An 18180-nucleotide genomic window follows, 5' to 3' on the forward strand; every position below is an offset into this window, starting at 1 on the left:
GGATATGTTTCGGGCGCACAAACACGTATCTTTCTGATTGTAAATCGAAATACATAGCAACAATTTTATGCACTATGCCTGTAATCGTTTAGACCTCACTTCATAGGTCCAGACAGTTCATAGTTCATCTGGGATACATGCTCCAGCTTCGCTCAGACTCCTGTTTCTCCCATTTATCATAAATCTAAGGCACCTCAGTAACTATCGAAGTGCTTAAGTAACCAACGTATCAATAAATCGACCAACGAAACAAAATCCCTTTCTTGCCCAGTAAGCACACGTTCCGTAGTCTCAATGACAATTTCTCCTATGGTAACATTCTTCCGATAACAACTGCAAACGCAGTAAATAACAATTTTTCGTTAAATCTCCGCTAAGACTTACCCCAATTCAGTACAGAAATATGAGTGTAACATAAATATAACCAAAGGGCTCTGTTACATGGAGATAGTTCAGTTCAATATACATCGATAATCAATCATCTGTGATTTGTGGAATTCGTCTATTTTATGTTGCTACTATATTAAATGTTCTTTTGAAGTTTGATGTATGAACAAACATACAGACATTTTCTTTACATACCTATATTTAGTCAATAGCAAAGGTAACCGCTCTGTGGAACGGAAGATCAAAGCATTCCGGAATTTATAAACGAGTAGTATACTCAGTTCAGACGGCACGCGGACGTTTTTTAAACGTTACACTGAAATCAAATTGCGAAATATCAACCGACTGTTATCCTAAAAAAAAAGGGCTTCTCAACTGGAACACGATACAAGAAACGTAACTAATCCTCTAACGTTTAAAATAAAACGAACATAGGTGCGTGAAATTTGATGTTTTCGTGTCAGTGAAGAAGTCGATATTCTTCTGGGTTACAATCCTGTGTGCACAGAGCTGAAATGGAGATAGTGCTTTCCTCCGAAACATTGGTAGTTACCTCCAAGTTCACATAGCGTGTTGGAGTATGCATTAAGTAATTTCGTGCAAGCCTGATTGCCCGCAACCCAACACACATCAGTGCTCGAAGCTCGGCTGGACAATCACGAGCACAAAACATCATCATGATTGAGCGCACTAAATATAACCTTAGTACGGCAACACGGCATTGTGCGTTTCAGACGCCATTCGTTTTCAAGATCGACGAAGGCGTGCCTGAAATTTGACCAAATATTCTCCCAACTTCACTTGTTCTATGGAATGGCCCGACAAATCGTAAGTGAAATAGCCAACGCATTTCGTTGGGTCTCTGCGGGTCTAACCCGCTGTCAGCTGGCGGTAGTGACTCATCTGACCACAACGACGTCAGATAACATTATTAGAATCCTGCTGGCTTTACCTAATTACTACACTATATTGCATACATTTAAAATTGTAATTTCCGCCTTACATCTTCAAAATTACATTTTGCGGTTTGTAACAGCAGAATTTTAGTATGGGCACCCTCTGATCCATAATTAGCATTCAAACACAGTTGCCAGTGCAACATGCCATATTTATCCTCGTATTCTTTCAGAGCTGGATATGCACATACAATTCGCTAATTGTTTTAGCACACCGCAGGCCACAATGCGTTTGGGCTTGATGCGACGTCACAATATCAAACCATAATTTCAGTACAGATCATGAATTCCAATGGCATCGCCAGAACGCACGCAAAATACAAATTCGGCAAGCATGAAACATGACCCGAAGCAGTTTTCGTTGTCACTTAATTACATATTTTACATTTTAAATGTAGATTAAATAAATAAGTAAAGAATTTGGGTAACTGTAATACTACAGCAAACATTTTCGTATGCTCTGTGACTTTTATATTATGCAGGTCTATAGTTGGCATCACTGTCTTTGAAAGGATTTCCAGGACTATTTATTTAGTGTTCTGTCTGACGACAGGTCCATATGAACAGGATCCTTCCATCCTTTTCTCGGACTGGGACCTGTTCATATACGTTCTTGGCAGATGATTCAGAAGTGGTTTGCCATTGCCTTCTTCTGTGTGTGAATGGAGTAATTGTTGGGATGCCACGGAGAAACCGGGGAAGCCCCCGGAGGAAAACTCCGTGTTGCCTAGACCACGGCCTTGCCCAACACAAGTTATAAATTCGGGAACTGCCGGGAATCGAACCCAACAACCCAGGATTACAAGGCCAGCGTTCTAACCGCTAGACCACCGTGGCAGAGTCTTCTAGGACTACGCCATGAGAAAAGAAAAAAAATTAGGGCGGCAATCTTAGAACCACAGCCCTCAATAAACAGTTCTTAGGATATTAATGCCTGTAATAAAAACTGAACGTAACCGCAATAAGTAATTTTACGCGAAATCGCGTTCGGTAAAACCGCGTTGCACAAAGTTAATATTGCGTGCAATTAATGGGGATCCGGAACGCAGAGTGAAGAGATGTATTATATTTTATTCTGTGCTGTTAAGTTTTGTACAGGAAGGAGGATGTGAACATATGTTCGAGAGGATGTACGTATTTCCTTCTCCAGCACTGACACCGTTTGTCGGTCTCCAGAAACCTACGTCAACAAAGACTAATCGGAGGAACGGCGGATTGGGCAACTAAACACAATAAAATCCTTCTGTAAACATGGGAAATGAAATATTACGTCTTCTAAATTACTGCCTACCCCTCATGGCTCTGATACTTGGGCATACCAACATAATTCAACACAAGGCATGCAAATGATAACGACAAAATCAGCAATCATGCAGCCACCTAAACTGAAAACGAGTAACCCTTCTATTCTTATAAGTGGAAGGTGCTAAGTACTGAATGTACGGGGGAGAGGAGGTTAATGACTACAAACAAAGACATTTCCTACCATAAACCTTTGAGTACGACCGACCTGTAAAATAAATTACTATGTTATTAAGGGGATTTATCTAATTCAGCGTTTGGACTCTTGGTGCCACACAATGAACATTAAATTATATTAATATTTGCTTTGAATGCTAAATATGTGATGTTTTAAGTTTAACGACCTGTAAAACTACTCTCTGATAGGCACTTTATAGCACGTGAAAAATGAATCAATTTTTAATGACATCGCTATAAAACAACCATTCAAACACAACTACGAAACGCCACTTAATTTGAAAATCAGTTGTACAGGACACTTTTCATGCAAAGAACAAAACAATTCAATGAAACATCATTTTCACTTACTTTTAGGAGCGTGAGAATCTTCTGACTGAGGTCATAGTCAAAGTTGGAATATTTCGAGTCTGACATGTCGTAGATGAACACGAGGCCACATTTCTGCGTGTCGACACTCTCCAACGCGACATCCAGCTGGTACACGACCCCCTGCAGCCAAGAAGTGGCATATTAGGCAATTACCCAACTTCAAAACCAGCGGACTGCCAATATCTGTTCCAACTTTCGGCTTTCAGGTGTAAAACAATATTTCGGAAAACTTCACAGTTGCCATTTTGAATTCAATACCAAATGCGACGTTTGACAAAATGTCGGTTAATACCAAATATTCGGTGCAGCTCTCGCCCGAAAGCGTGAGCTATACATTGGACTCCGGACACAAGAATTTAAACAACTATTATGATTATCTTCCATCTTTTTGGAATACCTGGGGACTATCTCTGTAGCACGTCTAATGTGTTGGCATTTTTAAATGAAATGGGGATTTCGGAGGCAAAGTGATCGACAAGGTTTTAAAATATTTACTAATTAGTTTTAGATTGATAATTAAAGATCAGTGGGTTTTACTATGAAGAGTATACTACCGTTTGACATAATTACCTTAAAGACCTTGGCTCAGAAACTTCCAAGATGGAAGGAATACTTCAGTAACAACTTGTTAAAGAAGCGATGAAAACTTTTTAAAATAAGAACCTATTGATTGTAGCCAAATAATATTTAGTTCGATACGTAAACTGTGAGATGGAACTGTGTCACAGTTCTCTATTTTGTAATTCAAAACACAATGAACTGTTCCCTATATGAGAATCAAGGAACCTACGTATAACACAAAAACACAGCTAAAACGTATGGTTTCAATTAAAAGGCAAACGCTGAACTGAATACAGAATTCATGGCCTGCTGCAGTACAATCTGATATTTGAAGCCAAACAACAGGAAAGCCTACAAAACCTTCAGATCAAATCTACTGAAACATATAATAATTTGAAGAGTTCTGTCTTCTGGGTTGTTGAGCTGTGTAGTCTGGTCGATGTCTGATGACGGAGGCAGTATGACCTCTGAAACGTTGGTAAACATCTACCAGACTACACAGTGCAACAACCCAGAAGACGGAATTCTTCAGACTCAGCGCCATGAAAACCTCGAAGCTTACGTACAATAATTTCCAATTTATTCACATCATTTACATAACTGAAGCTGTATCAACGGCAAAACAGTACTTAACGTATGTAAATCCTTTGGAAAGTGCACATAATGAAATTTGAAATAAGACACGATAGTAAAATTTCTAAACTGAAAAATAACAAGAATTTCTTAATCTAGTCTTTCCTCTCATAGTTTCTTACAGAATCTGAATGTAATCGTGAATTTCTTTATTATTACTTTCTTAAATTCCCACAGATTTTCAAATGGTTCATAAACATGTAAAGAAACACGTGACAGTTGCGGTCATTTAAGTTTGGTTCTGGAATGATTTAAAATTATTCAGAAAAAACAGGCAAAAAATATTACCTAAGATAACATCTACTGAGTTTGCTATAAAACGAGATGTGAGCTCTCCGTAATCAAGAGGAAGTGAAAATCCGTGACTGCTCATTAACAATTACTCTCTATTTTAATTAAGTTCGCACGATAACAAAATCTCCCGGATATTAGGTAGAGAAGTGAGCTCTGGTTAAATTTCCATTTACGTCACTGCGTTTAATCACATACACGCGAGTGAAATTAAAGCTGAAAGCAGCAGGGACAAGTCTAATTCTGGTCAAAGACGGAGAAATGCAGAACTGTGAGTCACTAAACGAAATGAAATATCGTTAGAAGAAATCAGGTGGCAACTGTTTTTAACAAAACAATTATTTAAGTCCCACATATTCGCCGTTAGACAAGCACAAATACTATTAACCTGTCACTTATTTTTCGTGTAGTAACGGACACGAATGTAAACAAAACAATCACAACAAATCTCAGATTCATGCCTCCGGAAAAAGAAACTTTCTAAATGTTACGGGTGCAAAAAAAGAAGTAAAATTTGAGGTTCTCACGGCGATGAGGGTGTGTCTGTACAGTCTGGTACAAATTTACCCAATGGCTCTGATAATGAAGTCAGCAAACACCTCTGAAGACAGCCATCTGTTCTGAGACGTGCATTTGAAACTGTAAAGTAAAGTATAAAAGTAAAGTTTGTCCCACTACGCGCCATGTAGGCGTTTGGGGTGAGTGGAGGTATAGCTCCTCTCTTCCTTGACCTCGGCACTAGATGGGGGTGAGTGGTCAGCATCACGCCCTGGCCGGCTTTACCCCCGGGAAAGGACCCCGGTACCCATTGTAGAGGAGGCTGGGTGGGCCCCAGAGGCTAGAGGAAAAATCCTCTGCCCCCGTCGGGGATCGAACCCCGGTCGTCCAGCCCGTAACTAGTCACTATACTGACTGACCTATCCCGGCTCATCATTTGAAACTGTACCACTTCCAATTCACATGCAAACTTTCTCGAAATAAAGGACTGACGAATGCAGTGCGTAAGATATTACCTGAAGCGTCGTCTGATGGGATGATACCTGCGGACAATGCGTGCGAGCGGTGAACACAGCAATAGCGGCGCCCGTTGCATCCCGAGTTGGCTGAAACGATTTCGCCACACATTAAAGGAACAAACAGGAATAATCGTCTAAACTGATCTGCAACTGCTTGTAACACAAAGGTGGGTTGCTGGGGGGAAGACAGCATGCAGCGAAATTAAATTCGTCGTCTTAAAAGGTATACACACGCTGTTTCTCCGAAACGTTAACATCTACTGACGAGACGCCAAAACCCGAGAATCATCATCACCTTCACCGCCGTGAAAACCTCAAATCTCACGAATGAACAACTTCTTTTATCGTGGTTATCTGTGCATCGCTCAGCGCCGAAAAGTAATTAGTCCCCTCTTCGTCAGCGACTGTTACAAACAACTCTTCAAACAATTAGCTTTCTGCAAACTGAAGAACGAGATTGCTGGAACCAGGATACAGCAAGATCTCAGACCGCTAATTCAAATATGGAAATACAGAAATAATTTTATGATGATTGCATTATTTCTCGGAATGTGTGGCTTTCCGGATCCTCGGATGTATCGTCAACCGACTTTTACGTTAAATAGTTTTTAAAACATACCGCCAATGTGAAAAAATAACCATCACATAATAGAAGGCCTAAAACAAAATATTCAGACGTCCATTTCAAAAATCAGTAAAGTAGCTTTCCGTCTCGTCTCGAATCAAACATGCAGAAAAGTTCAATATTGATTCAGGCTCAAAAACGCGACACTGAACTGAACGCGGGCGTTCTATTAAAGAATTTTTGAATGGAACGTGGGCGTCTCACTATCTGGCGGTGAGAAATGCAGCAGCGTTCAAGAACTTAACCGCGTAGGAGGAAACTGAAGTTACTTTCAAGCGATTCGATGAAAGGTTAACAGGAAAACATATTAACTCTATGCGAGTTGAAACAAGAGATATATGGGCCTACAAAAATCATGTAAAGAAAGTAAATAAGAACATGAATATTTTTTTATTTAAACTGGATCTTCACACACACACACAGAGTGAATGGTGCAGAAATCAGAACACAATGGCCATTCTTAAAATACAAACTCTCCGATCGTGGAAGGCGGCAATTTTGAATTCTTCAATTAAAAGAATATTTATTTTTGTGATTGTAAAGATAATTGTAAGCGCCGACTTGAAAAGGAACTAAATTACATGCAAAATCGTAAGGAAGAAACACATTCATTACGTGTTCGCATCTCAAGAGCGTCCTGACTTTTGCACCAATCTGTATAAAGGCCTACACACACAAAAGTTGGGGAACACAACAATCACATCATGAATGCGGTTCCTTTATACGTTTTCCTGTAATAAATGTTCTTTGTGAGAAATGGCCAACATATCTGGAACTCCCAGGATCTCGTCTCTTCTGAACATCACAGGCTACCTCCACAGGTTTACGTCAAACTTAAAGCTGTTCCTATTACAGTAAAACCTCTCTAACTTGGACACTTGCGGTTCCACGATAATGTGTCCAACTTACAGAGGTGTCCAGGATAGAGGGAAAGGGGAAAATCATCCATTCAAATTGTGGTGTAATGACAATGTGGTAACTGTAGAGTATTATGGAGCCCTTCCCAAAAAGGAAATTATTGATAAGAAAAATCAAAGGGGTAAATTAAATTTTTACAAATTTTGTTTTCACTAAATTAAACTTGCATGGATAAGCTCAAAGGGAAGGGCACCAATACTTTACGTTTACCGACAATGTAACTTATTTACTTACATAATCTAACTACTGTAATTTCTGTTAACACTGTTTAACTCAGTTGCAAGCACAGTACATTACAACCCCTCTATAATGCGGTTCGCTATACCGCGGTTCCAGATATAACGCGGGTACCTCATGTATCCCATAGTGCAGCAAAAAAAGAAAAAAAAGTTCATCAATTATCCTTCACACAGAACTCAAAATTATATTAAAATGCAAGCCAAATTAATTATTTATTACTTTTTCCGTAAAAATCAATCGTAGCATAGTGAAATAAGTATGTATACTCTTAAATGGCGATAGTCTATCAATACTGTACGTAACGTACAGTACGTCCTGTACTTGTACCGATTTTTCTGATGCACTCCCGTAATAACGCGGTTTCTCTATCACGCGAGTTTACCCTTGTCCCCTGCGACCCGCGTTATAGTGGGGTTGTACTACTGACAAAGTTAAAACTGTACCAGCAATACGTACTGTAGTCCAGTGAAAGGTTCAATAAAAGAATAACTATACATTTTCACTGCTTTCCAATGATGTGTTCAATGTCTCACACCCTCAACCATAAGCTAATCCTCAGGTAGAAGGCATTCATCAGTAAGAAATTCAAAATAACAAAATACTAACTGTAAATGTTTCCCATAAAAGCATTGAAGCCAAGTGCATGAACCTGTCCAACTTACAACAAAAGGGGTGAACAAGTTCCAGGATAAAGGGGTGTCCAAGATATAGGGTGTTGTGGACATACAAAATTATAGGATATTCGCCGGTTCCAATTAAAAGTGTCCAATATAGAGGGGTGTCCAGGATATAGGGGTGTCCAACTAGAGGGGTTTTACTGTATTTATTAATCACCATACCACAAAGAAATACGGGGATGCGAAAGTAAAGCTCCACTCATTTCTGATTCTGGTACCATGTAAAATGAGTGACCAGCTTCACGCCCCGTCCGCTTTGTCCTAGAGGAAACAGCTCTCGGTAACCACTGGACAAGACTGGTGGATCCCAGAGCCGGTATGGACGCGATAGCTACGAGAAAGATGTCTTGTCCTTGCTGGGAATCGAAACCCCATCTCTCTAGAATAATTCTAACCCCACTTAGTACCTAATCCTTCACACATAAAACTGTTGCGAAGATAGAAGACGAGACGCAGGCCGCTGTGAAGTACTCACCAGGATAGTGAACTTGCCAGTGTCCAGTTCGCTCTTGAGCGGCTCTCGACTTGGATCGAAACGAACAAGACCTTCCCGATGTCGGGTAGCTTCGTGCTGTTCGTATAATGCCACGGCGCGACTCACGTCGAACTTCCGTGCAGCCAGGAACTTGACAGCGGTAGCCCAGGACACAGGGCCGGCTCTTCGGCGACGTCGAAGCCGATTAACCTCATCTATGAAATTCTTGGTGGCCTGTGATAAGAGTTACTTGTCAGCTCAAAGTTAAGAACCCCCCAAAATGGCTTTTGCACCACAGGACTAGGGCAATTAAGAATTGTGAAAACAGTGTACTCCCTGAAATATTTGATACAGAGTGTTTTACAACCGGTCGGCCCTACACGCGGAGGGGTGATGACTCGAGAAGTAATTTCGAAAAAAAAAATTGGAAGAAACAACATTGGTTCTATTTCCATTCGATACGAACTATGGAAGTTTAAAGAATAAGAATAAGAATACGGGCTTTGATGAATAAAATGTACGTCTGCTTATGATTCATTCAATTCTGTCCCCAGTTTCTACGCCTTCACTTGCATTGCTAACATCACTTCGTGAGATGTTGCCCGTTCAAGAGCGATTCGCGGACTGAGGTGGAAAGTGCGACATTTACGCGAACGGGCTGGTTACATGCAGGGTCGCCGCGCGAAGCTCCATGAAAAACCTTCCAAATAAAATCAGTGGGACATTGCAGTGTTAGGAGCTCAACAGCGAATGTGGATGGAGAGGCGACCGCTGCAGATTACAAGTACTGTCAACCAGCATGCTGAACTATAAACCTGACTTCAACATACGTACGAATCCTTATACTTTAGATGGTTAAGACTTTTGATTCGTATTTAGTAGGTCCTCGGTTCGAGCATCAGTCATGAGAAAAGCTATCCTGATTTTAACTTATGTGGTTATCCTCAGACTTTCCAAGTAATAAACAGGACAGGACCGCTCCCTTCAATATTCTTATTAATTCACCAGTCACCCTGTTATTCGAAGCTAAATACGTAACTACCGCAGTTATAAGTCAGCAGATAAACAAATAGCACATCTAAAATGCTTCAAATTTAGATTCCACCTTGAATCTACAATCCATGTATTATTCGCATAAAAATGTCCTAGGTGGAATACGAAGCCGGATTTATTTACTGTATAGTAATGAGTTAGTTTTGTGAACCCTGTTTGGTGCACATAAGGGACAGATAGCCTGTTCATTATAGAATCATGTTACTTTTTAGTCCTATGAAAGTTGGAAGCCGGAGTGACTAAGATACACGTCTTCACGGCGTGGTGCTTAATTAAGCACCAAATACAACTTCATTTTCAACCACAAACATAAGGAAGTTTGGTGTTTCAGCAAATATAAAACAAATTTCCTTTACATATGTAATTTCGAAACAGTCACACAACCATTTTCTTTATCAAAACTTCATTTCAATGTACATCATACGAACTGTTAACGAGAATGCGTTGCGACATCACTGTTTTCGAACCCTGGTTAAATGTACAAACACTCTATCTCAGTGGTATTCAACCTTTTTTGTTCGCGTACCCCCGATATAATTTCTCTTCAACTTTGTACCTCCAAAGTTGTTGGTGTATAATTCAAGTTATACATAGTATATAATCTACATCTAAAATAAATTAAATAAATTACATTACTGATTATTCCGTGTTTATCATAAAATAATTTTTTTTTAAATTTAACGTACCCCTTAAGATGTCTTGGCGTACCCCCGAGGGTACGCGTAGCCCAGGTTGAATACCACTGCTCTATCACTCACTGAAATGTCCGCCAGTTTTATTTTCTATAGTTGGACTGCAGACACCAGTCAATAATATAAACCTACTGTAATGATCTCCCTTCGGGAATGACGAGTAGAGAGGGGGGACTGAGTACAATATGATTCTGGCAGCTGATGCGGACAAGGGCAGACTTGACGGGAACTCAGTGTTTACATAATTTTATAGAAACACGGTTACCATTTCTAGGTATTCTCTAACGTCCAGGCTATTTTCAGTCTCGAGGCAGGTTTCAAAGCATTTGGCACACGGACAGCCATGCTATGGAGATTTGGGTAAATGCGTTGTCTGATCAAGTAGCTGGTGGCTGCGAGAACAAGACTGGCCATATAGCAAAAGGAACACACTCGTGCAACATGAAAACGATTTATTTAAACAACAAGTAGGCTTATATCTTGATCTTGTCAGAGTTCCATTTTTAATTGAAAGTCCAGTTTCGCGGTACCATCACGGCATGCACTCATCATGTAATTTTCCAAATACCTTCGTTTCTTCGCCACTCTTTTGTCCAAATATCTCCTTCAATATTCTTTCTTCCCTCAAAGCGAAACCAATCCGATATGTATCTCAAGGAAGAACAAACATGCACTGGTGAAGATATATGGACTCGAGAAAAGTTAATAAAATTCTAAAAAAAATACATAATGAAGTTGGGGCTACTCGTGGAATACTGTTGCAGTGTCTACGTGAAGAACGAAATGACAATGTAGAGGAAGTGAGAAATACATACAAAAGTCTTGTCGGAAACCCCCAAAGAGAAGAGACAACTTTCGAGACCGAAGCGTAGAAGACAAAACCACATTTATACCGATTTTAGAGAAGCCATAGGAAATTTTCGACTTTCAATTAGCTGCCTTCAATAGTATCAACACGGTGTTCGCAAAAAAGTACTGAGTTGCGAACAATTTCCAACAGGAATAATCAGAGATCCGCGAAAAATACGTTGATGTAGGTTTTATTTACAATATAAAATAGCAATATCATACTTGCACTTTAGTTTACTGTTAAATAATCATGACACCGAGCGCCACAACGTACGAAATATTCAATTCGTCATACCTGGTAAAGAAATCTCATATCAGGAATACCAACCGAATCGTATCTATTTATTTCGTTTATTTAACAACCCTTTCAGTATTCAGACTAAAGGTCCGATGGAAATGAATAATGAACTGGAAAGGATATGGAAGCTGTCGTGGCCTATTTTAAGGCGATGTTCCGGATGTTGCCTGGGGGAACTAAAAGAAATCACGAAAAACATCAGGCAAGATAGCCGGTCTGCTGACCGATATTCGAACCCGGAACCTACCGAACAGGAAACAGGAGTACTAACCACTCGGCCACAACGTTCGGTGAACCGAACCCTTTCCGTGAGATAAAACCGCTACGAATTTCACAATTGTACAGAACCTGAAGTGAACAATTACCAAGTTCTGCGAAAAACGTATATTGTACACATTCCTTTAAATGGTTTCGTCTGTTGAGAAGAATTGGCATATTTTAACAAGAAGTTGACCAAATGTAATGTTCCACGGTTCTTCACCTCCCAGAAGTTACAATGAGAACCAAAGTAATACCTATGGACGAGGGCCAATGAGAAGCTTAAAAGGTTTAGGCCTATTTCGGTTTCCGGTGCAGAAGATAATTGAACTTTCACTTCCTTGATCTCACTTCCCTCACTTCTCACAAGGTACACGTACATTCGCAAACGAGATTCCAGGTTCTCACTGCGACGAATATGAAGACAGCCAGCTGTCTTCATAGTTGTTACGTCGCGTACTCTGATAGAAGTTTACAATGCTTTCAGACGTACCCGCTTTCTCCATCATTAACGCCCTGATAACTGAGGTAGCAAGTACCTCTGAAACGTCGGTAAACTTCTACCAGCCACCTTCGGGTATATTCATAGGGCAATAATCTACATTTCACTGCTATTTATTTTTCGTTACAGTAGTATAATTTTCCGATACCCGTAAACAAAACTGATGGATGCTTTTTTTATTTTAATGATTGCAGCTGTTACTTATTTGGATCAACACCCGCGACCATCACCGTAGAAATGCTCCCATTGTTACCTAGCAACCATCGACTGACTACTAGGACAGTGGGGGGGAAATTTACTAAGCTCAAACGTTCCCTTCATAACACAATGAATGGTGGAGTTCTGCTACCAACCACTGCCCTGCCATCCAAACAAAACCAAAAACACAAACTGGATATTCCAGAAATAACAATATGGAGGTATATTACCAAAATATGTTGAGAAATCACTAGGATTCTGTGGGAAGGCATTTTTATTTATATCAATAGATGACAGAAAATAAATAATAACAGACTAAAATATTACTGCTGCAAGGAGAATATTTTAACAATCCTGAATCTAATTATTCTGCTTGCACCTACTGACGTCGTTATGGTCATCCTCTACGTTGCAGAAAGAACGTTCTTTCGAGAACTTCGATGTTCTGAGTATAAACTCAGTCTAAATGTAGGGGAACTAGACAACTATTATATACTGAACATGTAATTATGTCTATTAAAGTAGGCCTTAATAGACTGAACAGATGCTTTGAAAACCATAATATTATATCACGTATCAAACAAGCGACAGCTGGAGCAACATAGCAGAAATCAGGACAACCAGACGTATCCTGACAGGGATACTGAGTACAGTGGTGAGGAGCTAATCTCAATGAAATCTCGGGCGATAAACCGCAACAGCTGTGGACAAAAGCCCACAACGTTTGTCCACAATCGACACAGCTTGCTGCCCGAGAATATTTTATTGAGTTCAGTCGCCGTGAAAGCTTCAAGTCTTACATGAGCTAATCCCAGTTTATTATAATCTGCAAGCAACAGTGGTCTTAATCCACTTTATTAAAAGAGAAAACCTGTTAGCCTAATAGCACTTTGTAATGTTCTAAAAGCCACAAACTTTTAGATAAAAAACGTGTGGCTTAGCCAGCCTCTGTGCTAAAACAGAATGCGATAATGAGATTTCATTTCGAGTTTCCCAAAAATATGGGTTAGCCCACTGTTGTTCCCAGGTCCTCGTATGCAATAAACGCTAGAAGGCAGTTAATAAGTAATTAAAGTGATATATGAGGATAAAACAGGAAAGAGCGAAACTCGTAAATAAATTTTACGGAGGATACGTGACGAAAGAACTTGCAGAATATGAATGCCCTGCAACAAACGGCGAGTTTAATGATTGAAGAGGTCAGTGGAGATGGAAATATATCCTATGACGACAATACCTGAAGTTCCTTTGATCTCATAAATTAAGATGCGACAGTTATCATCAGATAGTAATTTTACAGCCACAGTCGCCCAAGAAACATGTTCGAATGTGAACTTACTTAATTTTATTGTTACCGCTTGTTTAACGACGCTTTCAGTATATCAGCAGTGGCCTAACTTAAGTCGCTATCATGGCATTTGCCTGGCTGGACTAAGAAAAAAAATCTTCAGTCAGGATAGTCGGTTCCCGGACCTGTCTTTGAACCCGACACCTCCCGAATACGAAAGAGTGCTAACCACTCGACAGCTAGTGCGGTATTTGTTACTTATACAGGGCCTACAATAATGAATCCACTTCTATTAACATGAAGATGATAAGTTAAGTACTTTGTAAATAGGGTATCGACCGTAAGTGAATAGTTAAAAAAGAACGTGTCCGATAAAGTTTAGGTACTAACAAGTTCAACCACAACGCGGAGGCTATTGAACTTCAATTGTGCGAGCATGCTCACTACTCTCCGTATGTCGAGGTCCTACGTCTGAATGACAAATATCTCCGGCCAGGGTTCCGTGTGGCTATGAGGAGGATCTCGCCGGAAGCAAGCAAATCAAACATGAGCTTAAAAGGCTGACAGTGTACACGTGTTCCGAGGCGTAACTACAGTAAAGCTCAAAGCACTGCCAACATATATAAACGAAATAACGTTTGCTACTCTTAGGCAACAAGAAAACGTGGTAATGTAAGTCGTTCAACTTTGGGAAGCTCATGTCTGTGGCCTAACACATAAGCCAGGAGAGATTTGTTCCTTCTATGAGAGCCCGACCAACGACAACTGATTGATTCGTTACATGTGCACTGTGCCTGCCATTATCTGAGTTGATATACACGATGTTTTGGGAGTTGGCTCTACTCCCGTCTTCAGGTGGTCGGCTGTCATCATACTGACACATCGTGTTGTCACTAATAATAAAAATAGGACATGTGGCAATTTTCTTCTTTACTACATTCTTTACATTCATCCAACATCTAAAACTTCCATCACACATAAGTATGGAAAATCTGAGGGTTTTAATCTAAACAGCACAAATTGTACCATTAAACGTTCATCGAATCATTACAGGCCTAATTAATAGCCCACACTAAACACATCACCATTTTAAACCCAGTATAACATGAAGATGACTTCTGATCGAAGTTTATCGATGTTTCAGAGGTGCTTGCTACCTCCATTATCGGGGCGACGGCAGAACGATAAGTCACCCTGATGATGTAGGCAGCAAGTACCTCTGAAACGCCGCTAAACTTCTACCAAACTACACGCAACAAATTACTTTAAGCTTTCGAGGCGACTAGCAGTGACAAAATTCTCCGAGTTGACGCGGTTGGTTGCCCGAGGGGACATCTTCAAAGAGATTCTCCACGAAAATTCTGGACGCATTATTTCACCATCCGCCCTAAATAGGATCCAGACCATTCCTCCTTAACACCTCAAACACTATGAGGCACACATTAAAGAAGTAATTCCTATAAGAGGCTTATTCTCCATTCTCAACTTACGTAGTTTATTTCAGACATTATCCTTGCCTCTACAATAATTTCAACGGAACTGAATTTAATTAAATTTCGTTTCATTTGAACCACAAAATAAATAATGAAATTCGTCATGCATAAAGGCTGCTGTACTTACACCAACCAAGTTTCGTTATTACCACCCCTGCACTAACTTGAACGTCCTGCATCGCTGTGACCCGCATAGTACGTCATCAGATAGGGACTGCAAATGAAAGGAAGAATGAGAACTGGGGAGCTCATGGGAGGACATCCTGTTTGTCTCGAAGTTTTTCGTTCACTGCAGTTTATGCGAAATTTCATGTGCGCACTAGTCTTCCATCAACTTCGTAAGGAGCCGGAAGTCATAACTAAGTCATAACCACCAATACATCTATCAGCAAATTCAACAAGCAGCAGAATGAAGAAACACCGAGAATAACACTGATTAAACGAATTCCTTGCCTATTTATAAAGGGATGAGTGATCTATAAGATGTAAATGCACACATTTAAATGCATCTCATTTGAACACATTTTGGAAAAGTACAGTCTACTATATTCGTTTCATATAAGATGTAACTTTAATTAAATACAAAATAATAACGATGAATTGCATATTTTCGTAGTTTAGATTTTATTCAGAGGTTATTTTACATATGTACTGGCAACACGGAGTTTTCCTCCGGGGGCTTCCCCGGTTTCTCCGTGGCATCCCAACAATTACTCCATTCACACACAGAAGAAGGCAATGGCAAACCACTTCTGGATCATCTGCCAAGAACGTATATGAACAGGTCCCAGTCCGAGAAAAGGATGGAAGTATCCTATTCATATGGACCTGTCGTCAGAGAGAACACTAAATAAAAATAAATAAACTGGCAGTATAAAGTTTGTTCGCGTAGCATAAACAGGTCAGAAGGTAACATGATTATACATACATTTTAGGCCGTGTAGGGGTTGCAGAAATAGCTAATACGGTCAAGATATGAATACAAGCGTATGGTCACGCATGTTTGGATGGGTGACCACCTAGCACCACGCTTCAATTATCACGGCTCGGCCCATGATGCAGATATACTTCCGTGGTTGGAATTGTCTTCGTATCACCTTCGCTTTAACAAATAATTCAAACCGGTGTTTTTTTTTCCCACATGCGATCAACACGCAGGCCTAATTCACAGGATTTTTCACAGCGTGTTTAAGCAGGATTATAATTGGCGTCTTCAGTTTGCGTTGTGGAAAACTGCATTATTCTCGTTCATTTCACCCTTTTCCTACCCAAAGGGTATATTACCATCCACTTCCTTTATGACTGCCGCGTAATTAGCCATGTTATTTGCATGAAGTGAGAACATGTGCTCATATTTTAGACAGGCCTACGTGGAAACAATGTCGGGAAGCTGCCCTGGGCACTTCTTTTAGAGACAATGATTTCGAACACCGGTGATATGAGCCCATCTACTTAAAATATTACATAAAAAGTTGGCTTACGATCATCTAGAAATGTAGACAAGTTATGCAGTAAAGAAGTCAGACAGAATATCATACGTTACAGTCTCATACAGAAGATCCCTTTCCCTTAAAATTTATTAAGAAGGAAATAAAGCTGAAGGCAGGTCAAAGCGTTTGTGCCGGTAATAGGTTAAGTACTGATTGTTCTTAAACTATGTCATAGTTCCCTGTTAGATGAGAATTTTTCTTTAAGTGTTCAACGTGTCGTTTTAAAGGAGAACTTCCTGTTCTTTTAAAATTCTATAGAAAACTTTCCTCCACTAATCAGAATTCCTAACAACACGTTCGTTACTCACAGCCACACTCGCCTCTGGTATGGTACGTTCCGACGCCCACAAAGTCAATTTCTGAGTAGGAGTTACGTGTGCACCTGAAAAAGGCTTCTGTTGAATTCGGGTAAAATGATCTCACGGCAGAGAAATGTAAAACTATTTGTCACTGTATAGAATTGCGAAGTAAAATAGGAAGGTCGGTGTTGCACAGAGGAGACGCATAATCCACTTCAAAAGACTGTTATAATGGCTTTGCCCATTAGCAAGGACAATTTTTTTTTCTACCATTAAGTTACACGTTATTTGAAGCAAGTTATTTGTTTCGACTAATCTCCATGAAGTATACTTTGTGTAGACCACACAGAGATACGCGTTGTGCCTTTACGAAAACTTCTTCCCTACAACGTATCTCACCTAACTTCTGCCACTCACTTGTGAGAGACAGATCACACATCTGCTCCTCTAATCCGGTCTCTCCACTCCAGAAATAGCTCCAGTTCCTTTCAGAATCGCACGAGGAAAGCAAAAGTTGGTTCCTATGTGTTGAACCAGGCACATCGGTTTACGTGCAATGTTTAAAACAATATAAATGTATTGTTCTTTCAATATATTTATCGAAACCCAGACGGGATATGGCAGAAAATTATCAAAACGGATCTTGAAGAAACCGGATGTGACGACTGCTCCAAACTGTTAGTTATTCGTATAACATGGAATTTGAAAAGTAGATGACATGTTTTTCTTTTAGCATCTTATACAGGAAGAAGGAACAGAAGTACCTGGAGAGTTTTGAAATGTGGTGTTGGAGAAGAATAGAGAAGATCAGGTGGACGGATCGAGTGACCAACGAAGAAGTATTGAGGAGAGTCAACGAGCGAAGAAACATTCTGCAGGCGATTACACGAAGGAAAGCTAACTGGCTGGGACATATTATGAGAAGGAATGAGTTACTGAGTGATATCATCGAAGGCCAGGTTGAAGGAAAGCGAGGACTGGGCCGACCTTAAACAAGGAAAGAAGTTGAAGTTTCAGGAGTTAAAACGAGAAGCTGAGAATAGGGAAAACTGGAGAGCTCTTTTTGGGCAGAGCAATGGACCTGTCGTCAGACAGAACACTCAATAATAATAATACAGGGAAAAAGTATC

The 18180-nt window shown here is 40.0% G+C and overlaps 1 protein-coding gene across 2 annotated transcripts in view; it reads right to left on the bottom strand.

The window, feature by feature from the left end:
- Positions 1–18180, bottom strand: part of Ptpmeg2 (Protein tyrosine phosphatase Meg2) — a 52021-nt gene that overhangs the window by 29249 nt on the left and 4592 nt on the right. The window contains exons 2-4 of one of the 2 annotated variants that reach the window (XM_087344910.1): positions 8631–8864; positions 5693–5782; positions 3174–3314 (exon numbers count right to left, since the gene is read on the bottom strand). In XM_087344910.1, coding sequence (XP_087201036.1) covers positions 3174–3314; positions 5693–5782; positions 8631–8864 — 465 coding nt within the window. The remainder of the gene's footprint in view (positions 1–3173; positions 3315–5692; positions 5783–8630; positions 8865–18180) is intronic. The other variant, XM_087344911.1, reaches the window with a different exon arrangement.

Source organism: Zootermopsis nevadensis, unplaced genomic scaffold (assembly GCF_977971745.1).
Source record: "Zootermopsis nevadensis isolate Lab colony 2312 unplaced genomic scaffold, Znev_1.0 Znev_ptg000008l, whole genome shotgun sequence".
Taxonomy (NCBI): Eukaryota; Metazoa; Arthropoda; class Insecta; order Blattodea; family Termopsidae; genus Zootermopsis; species Zootermopsis nevadensis.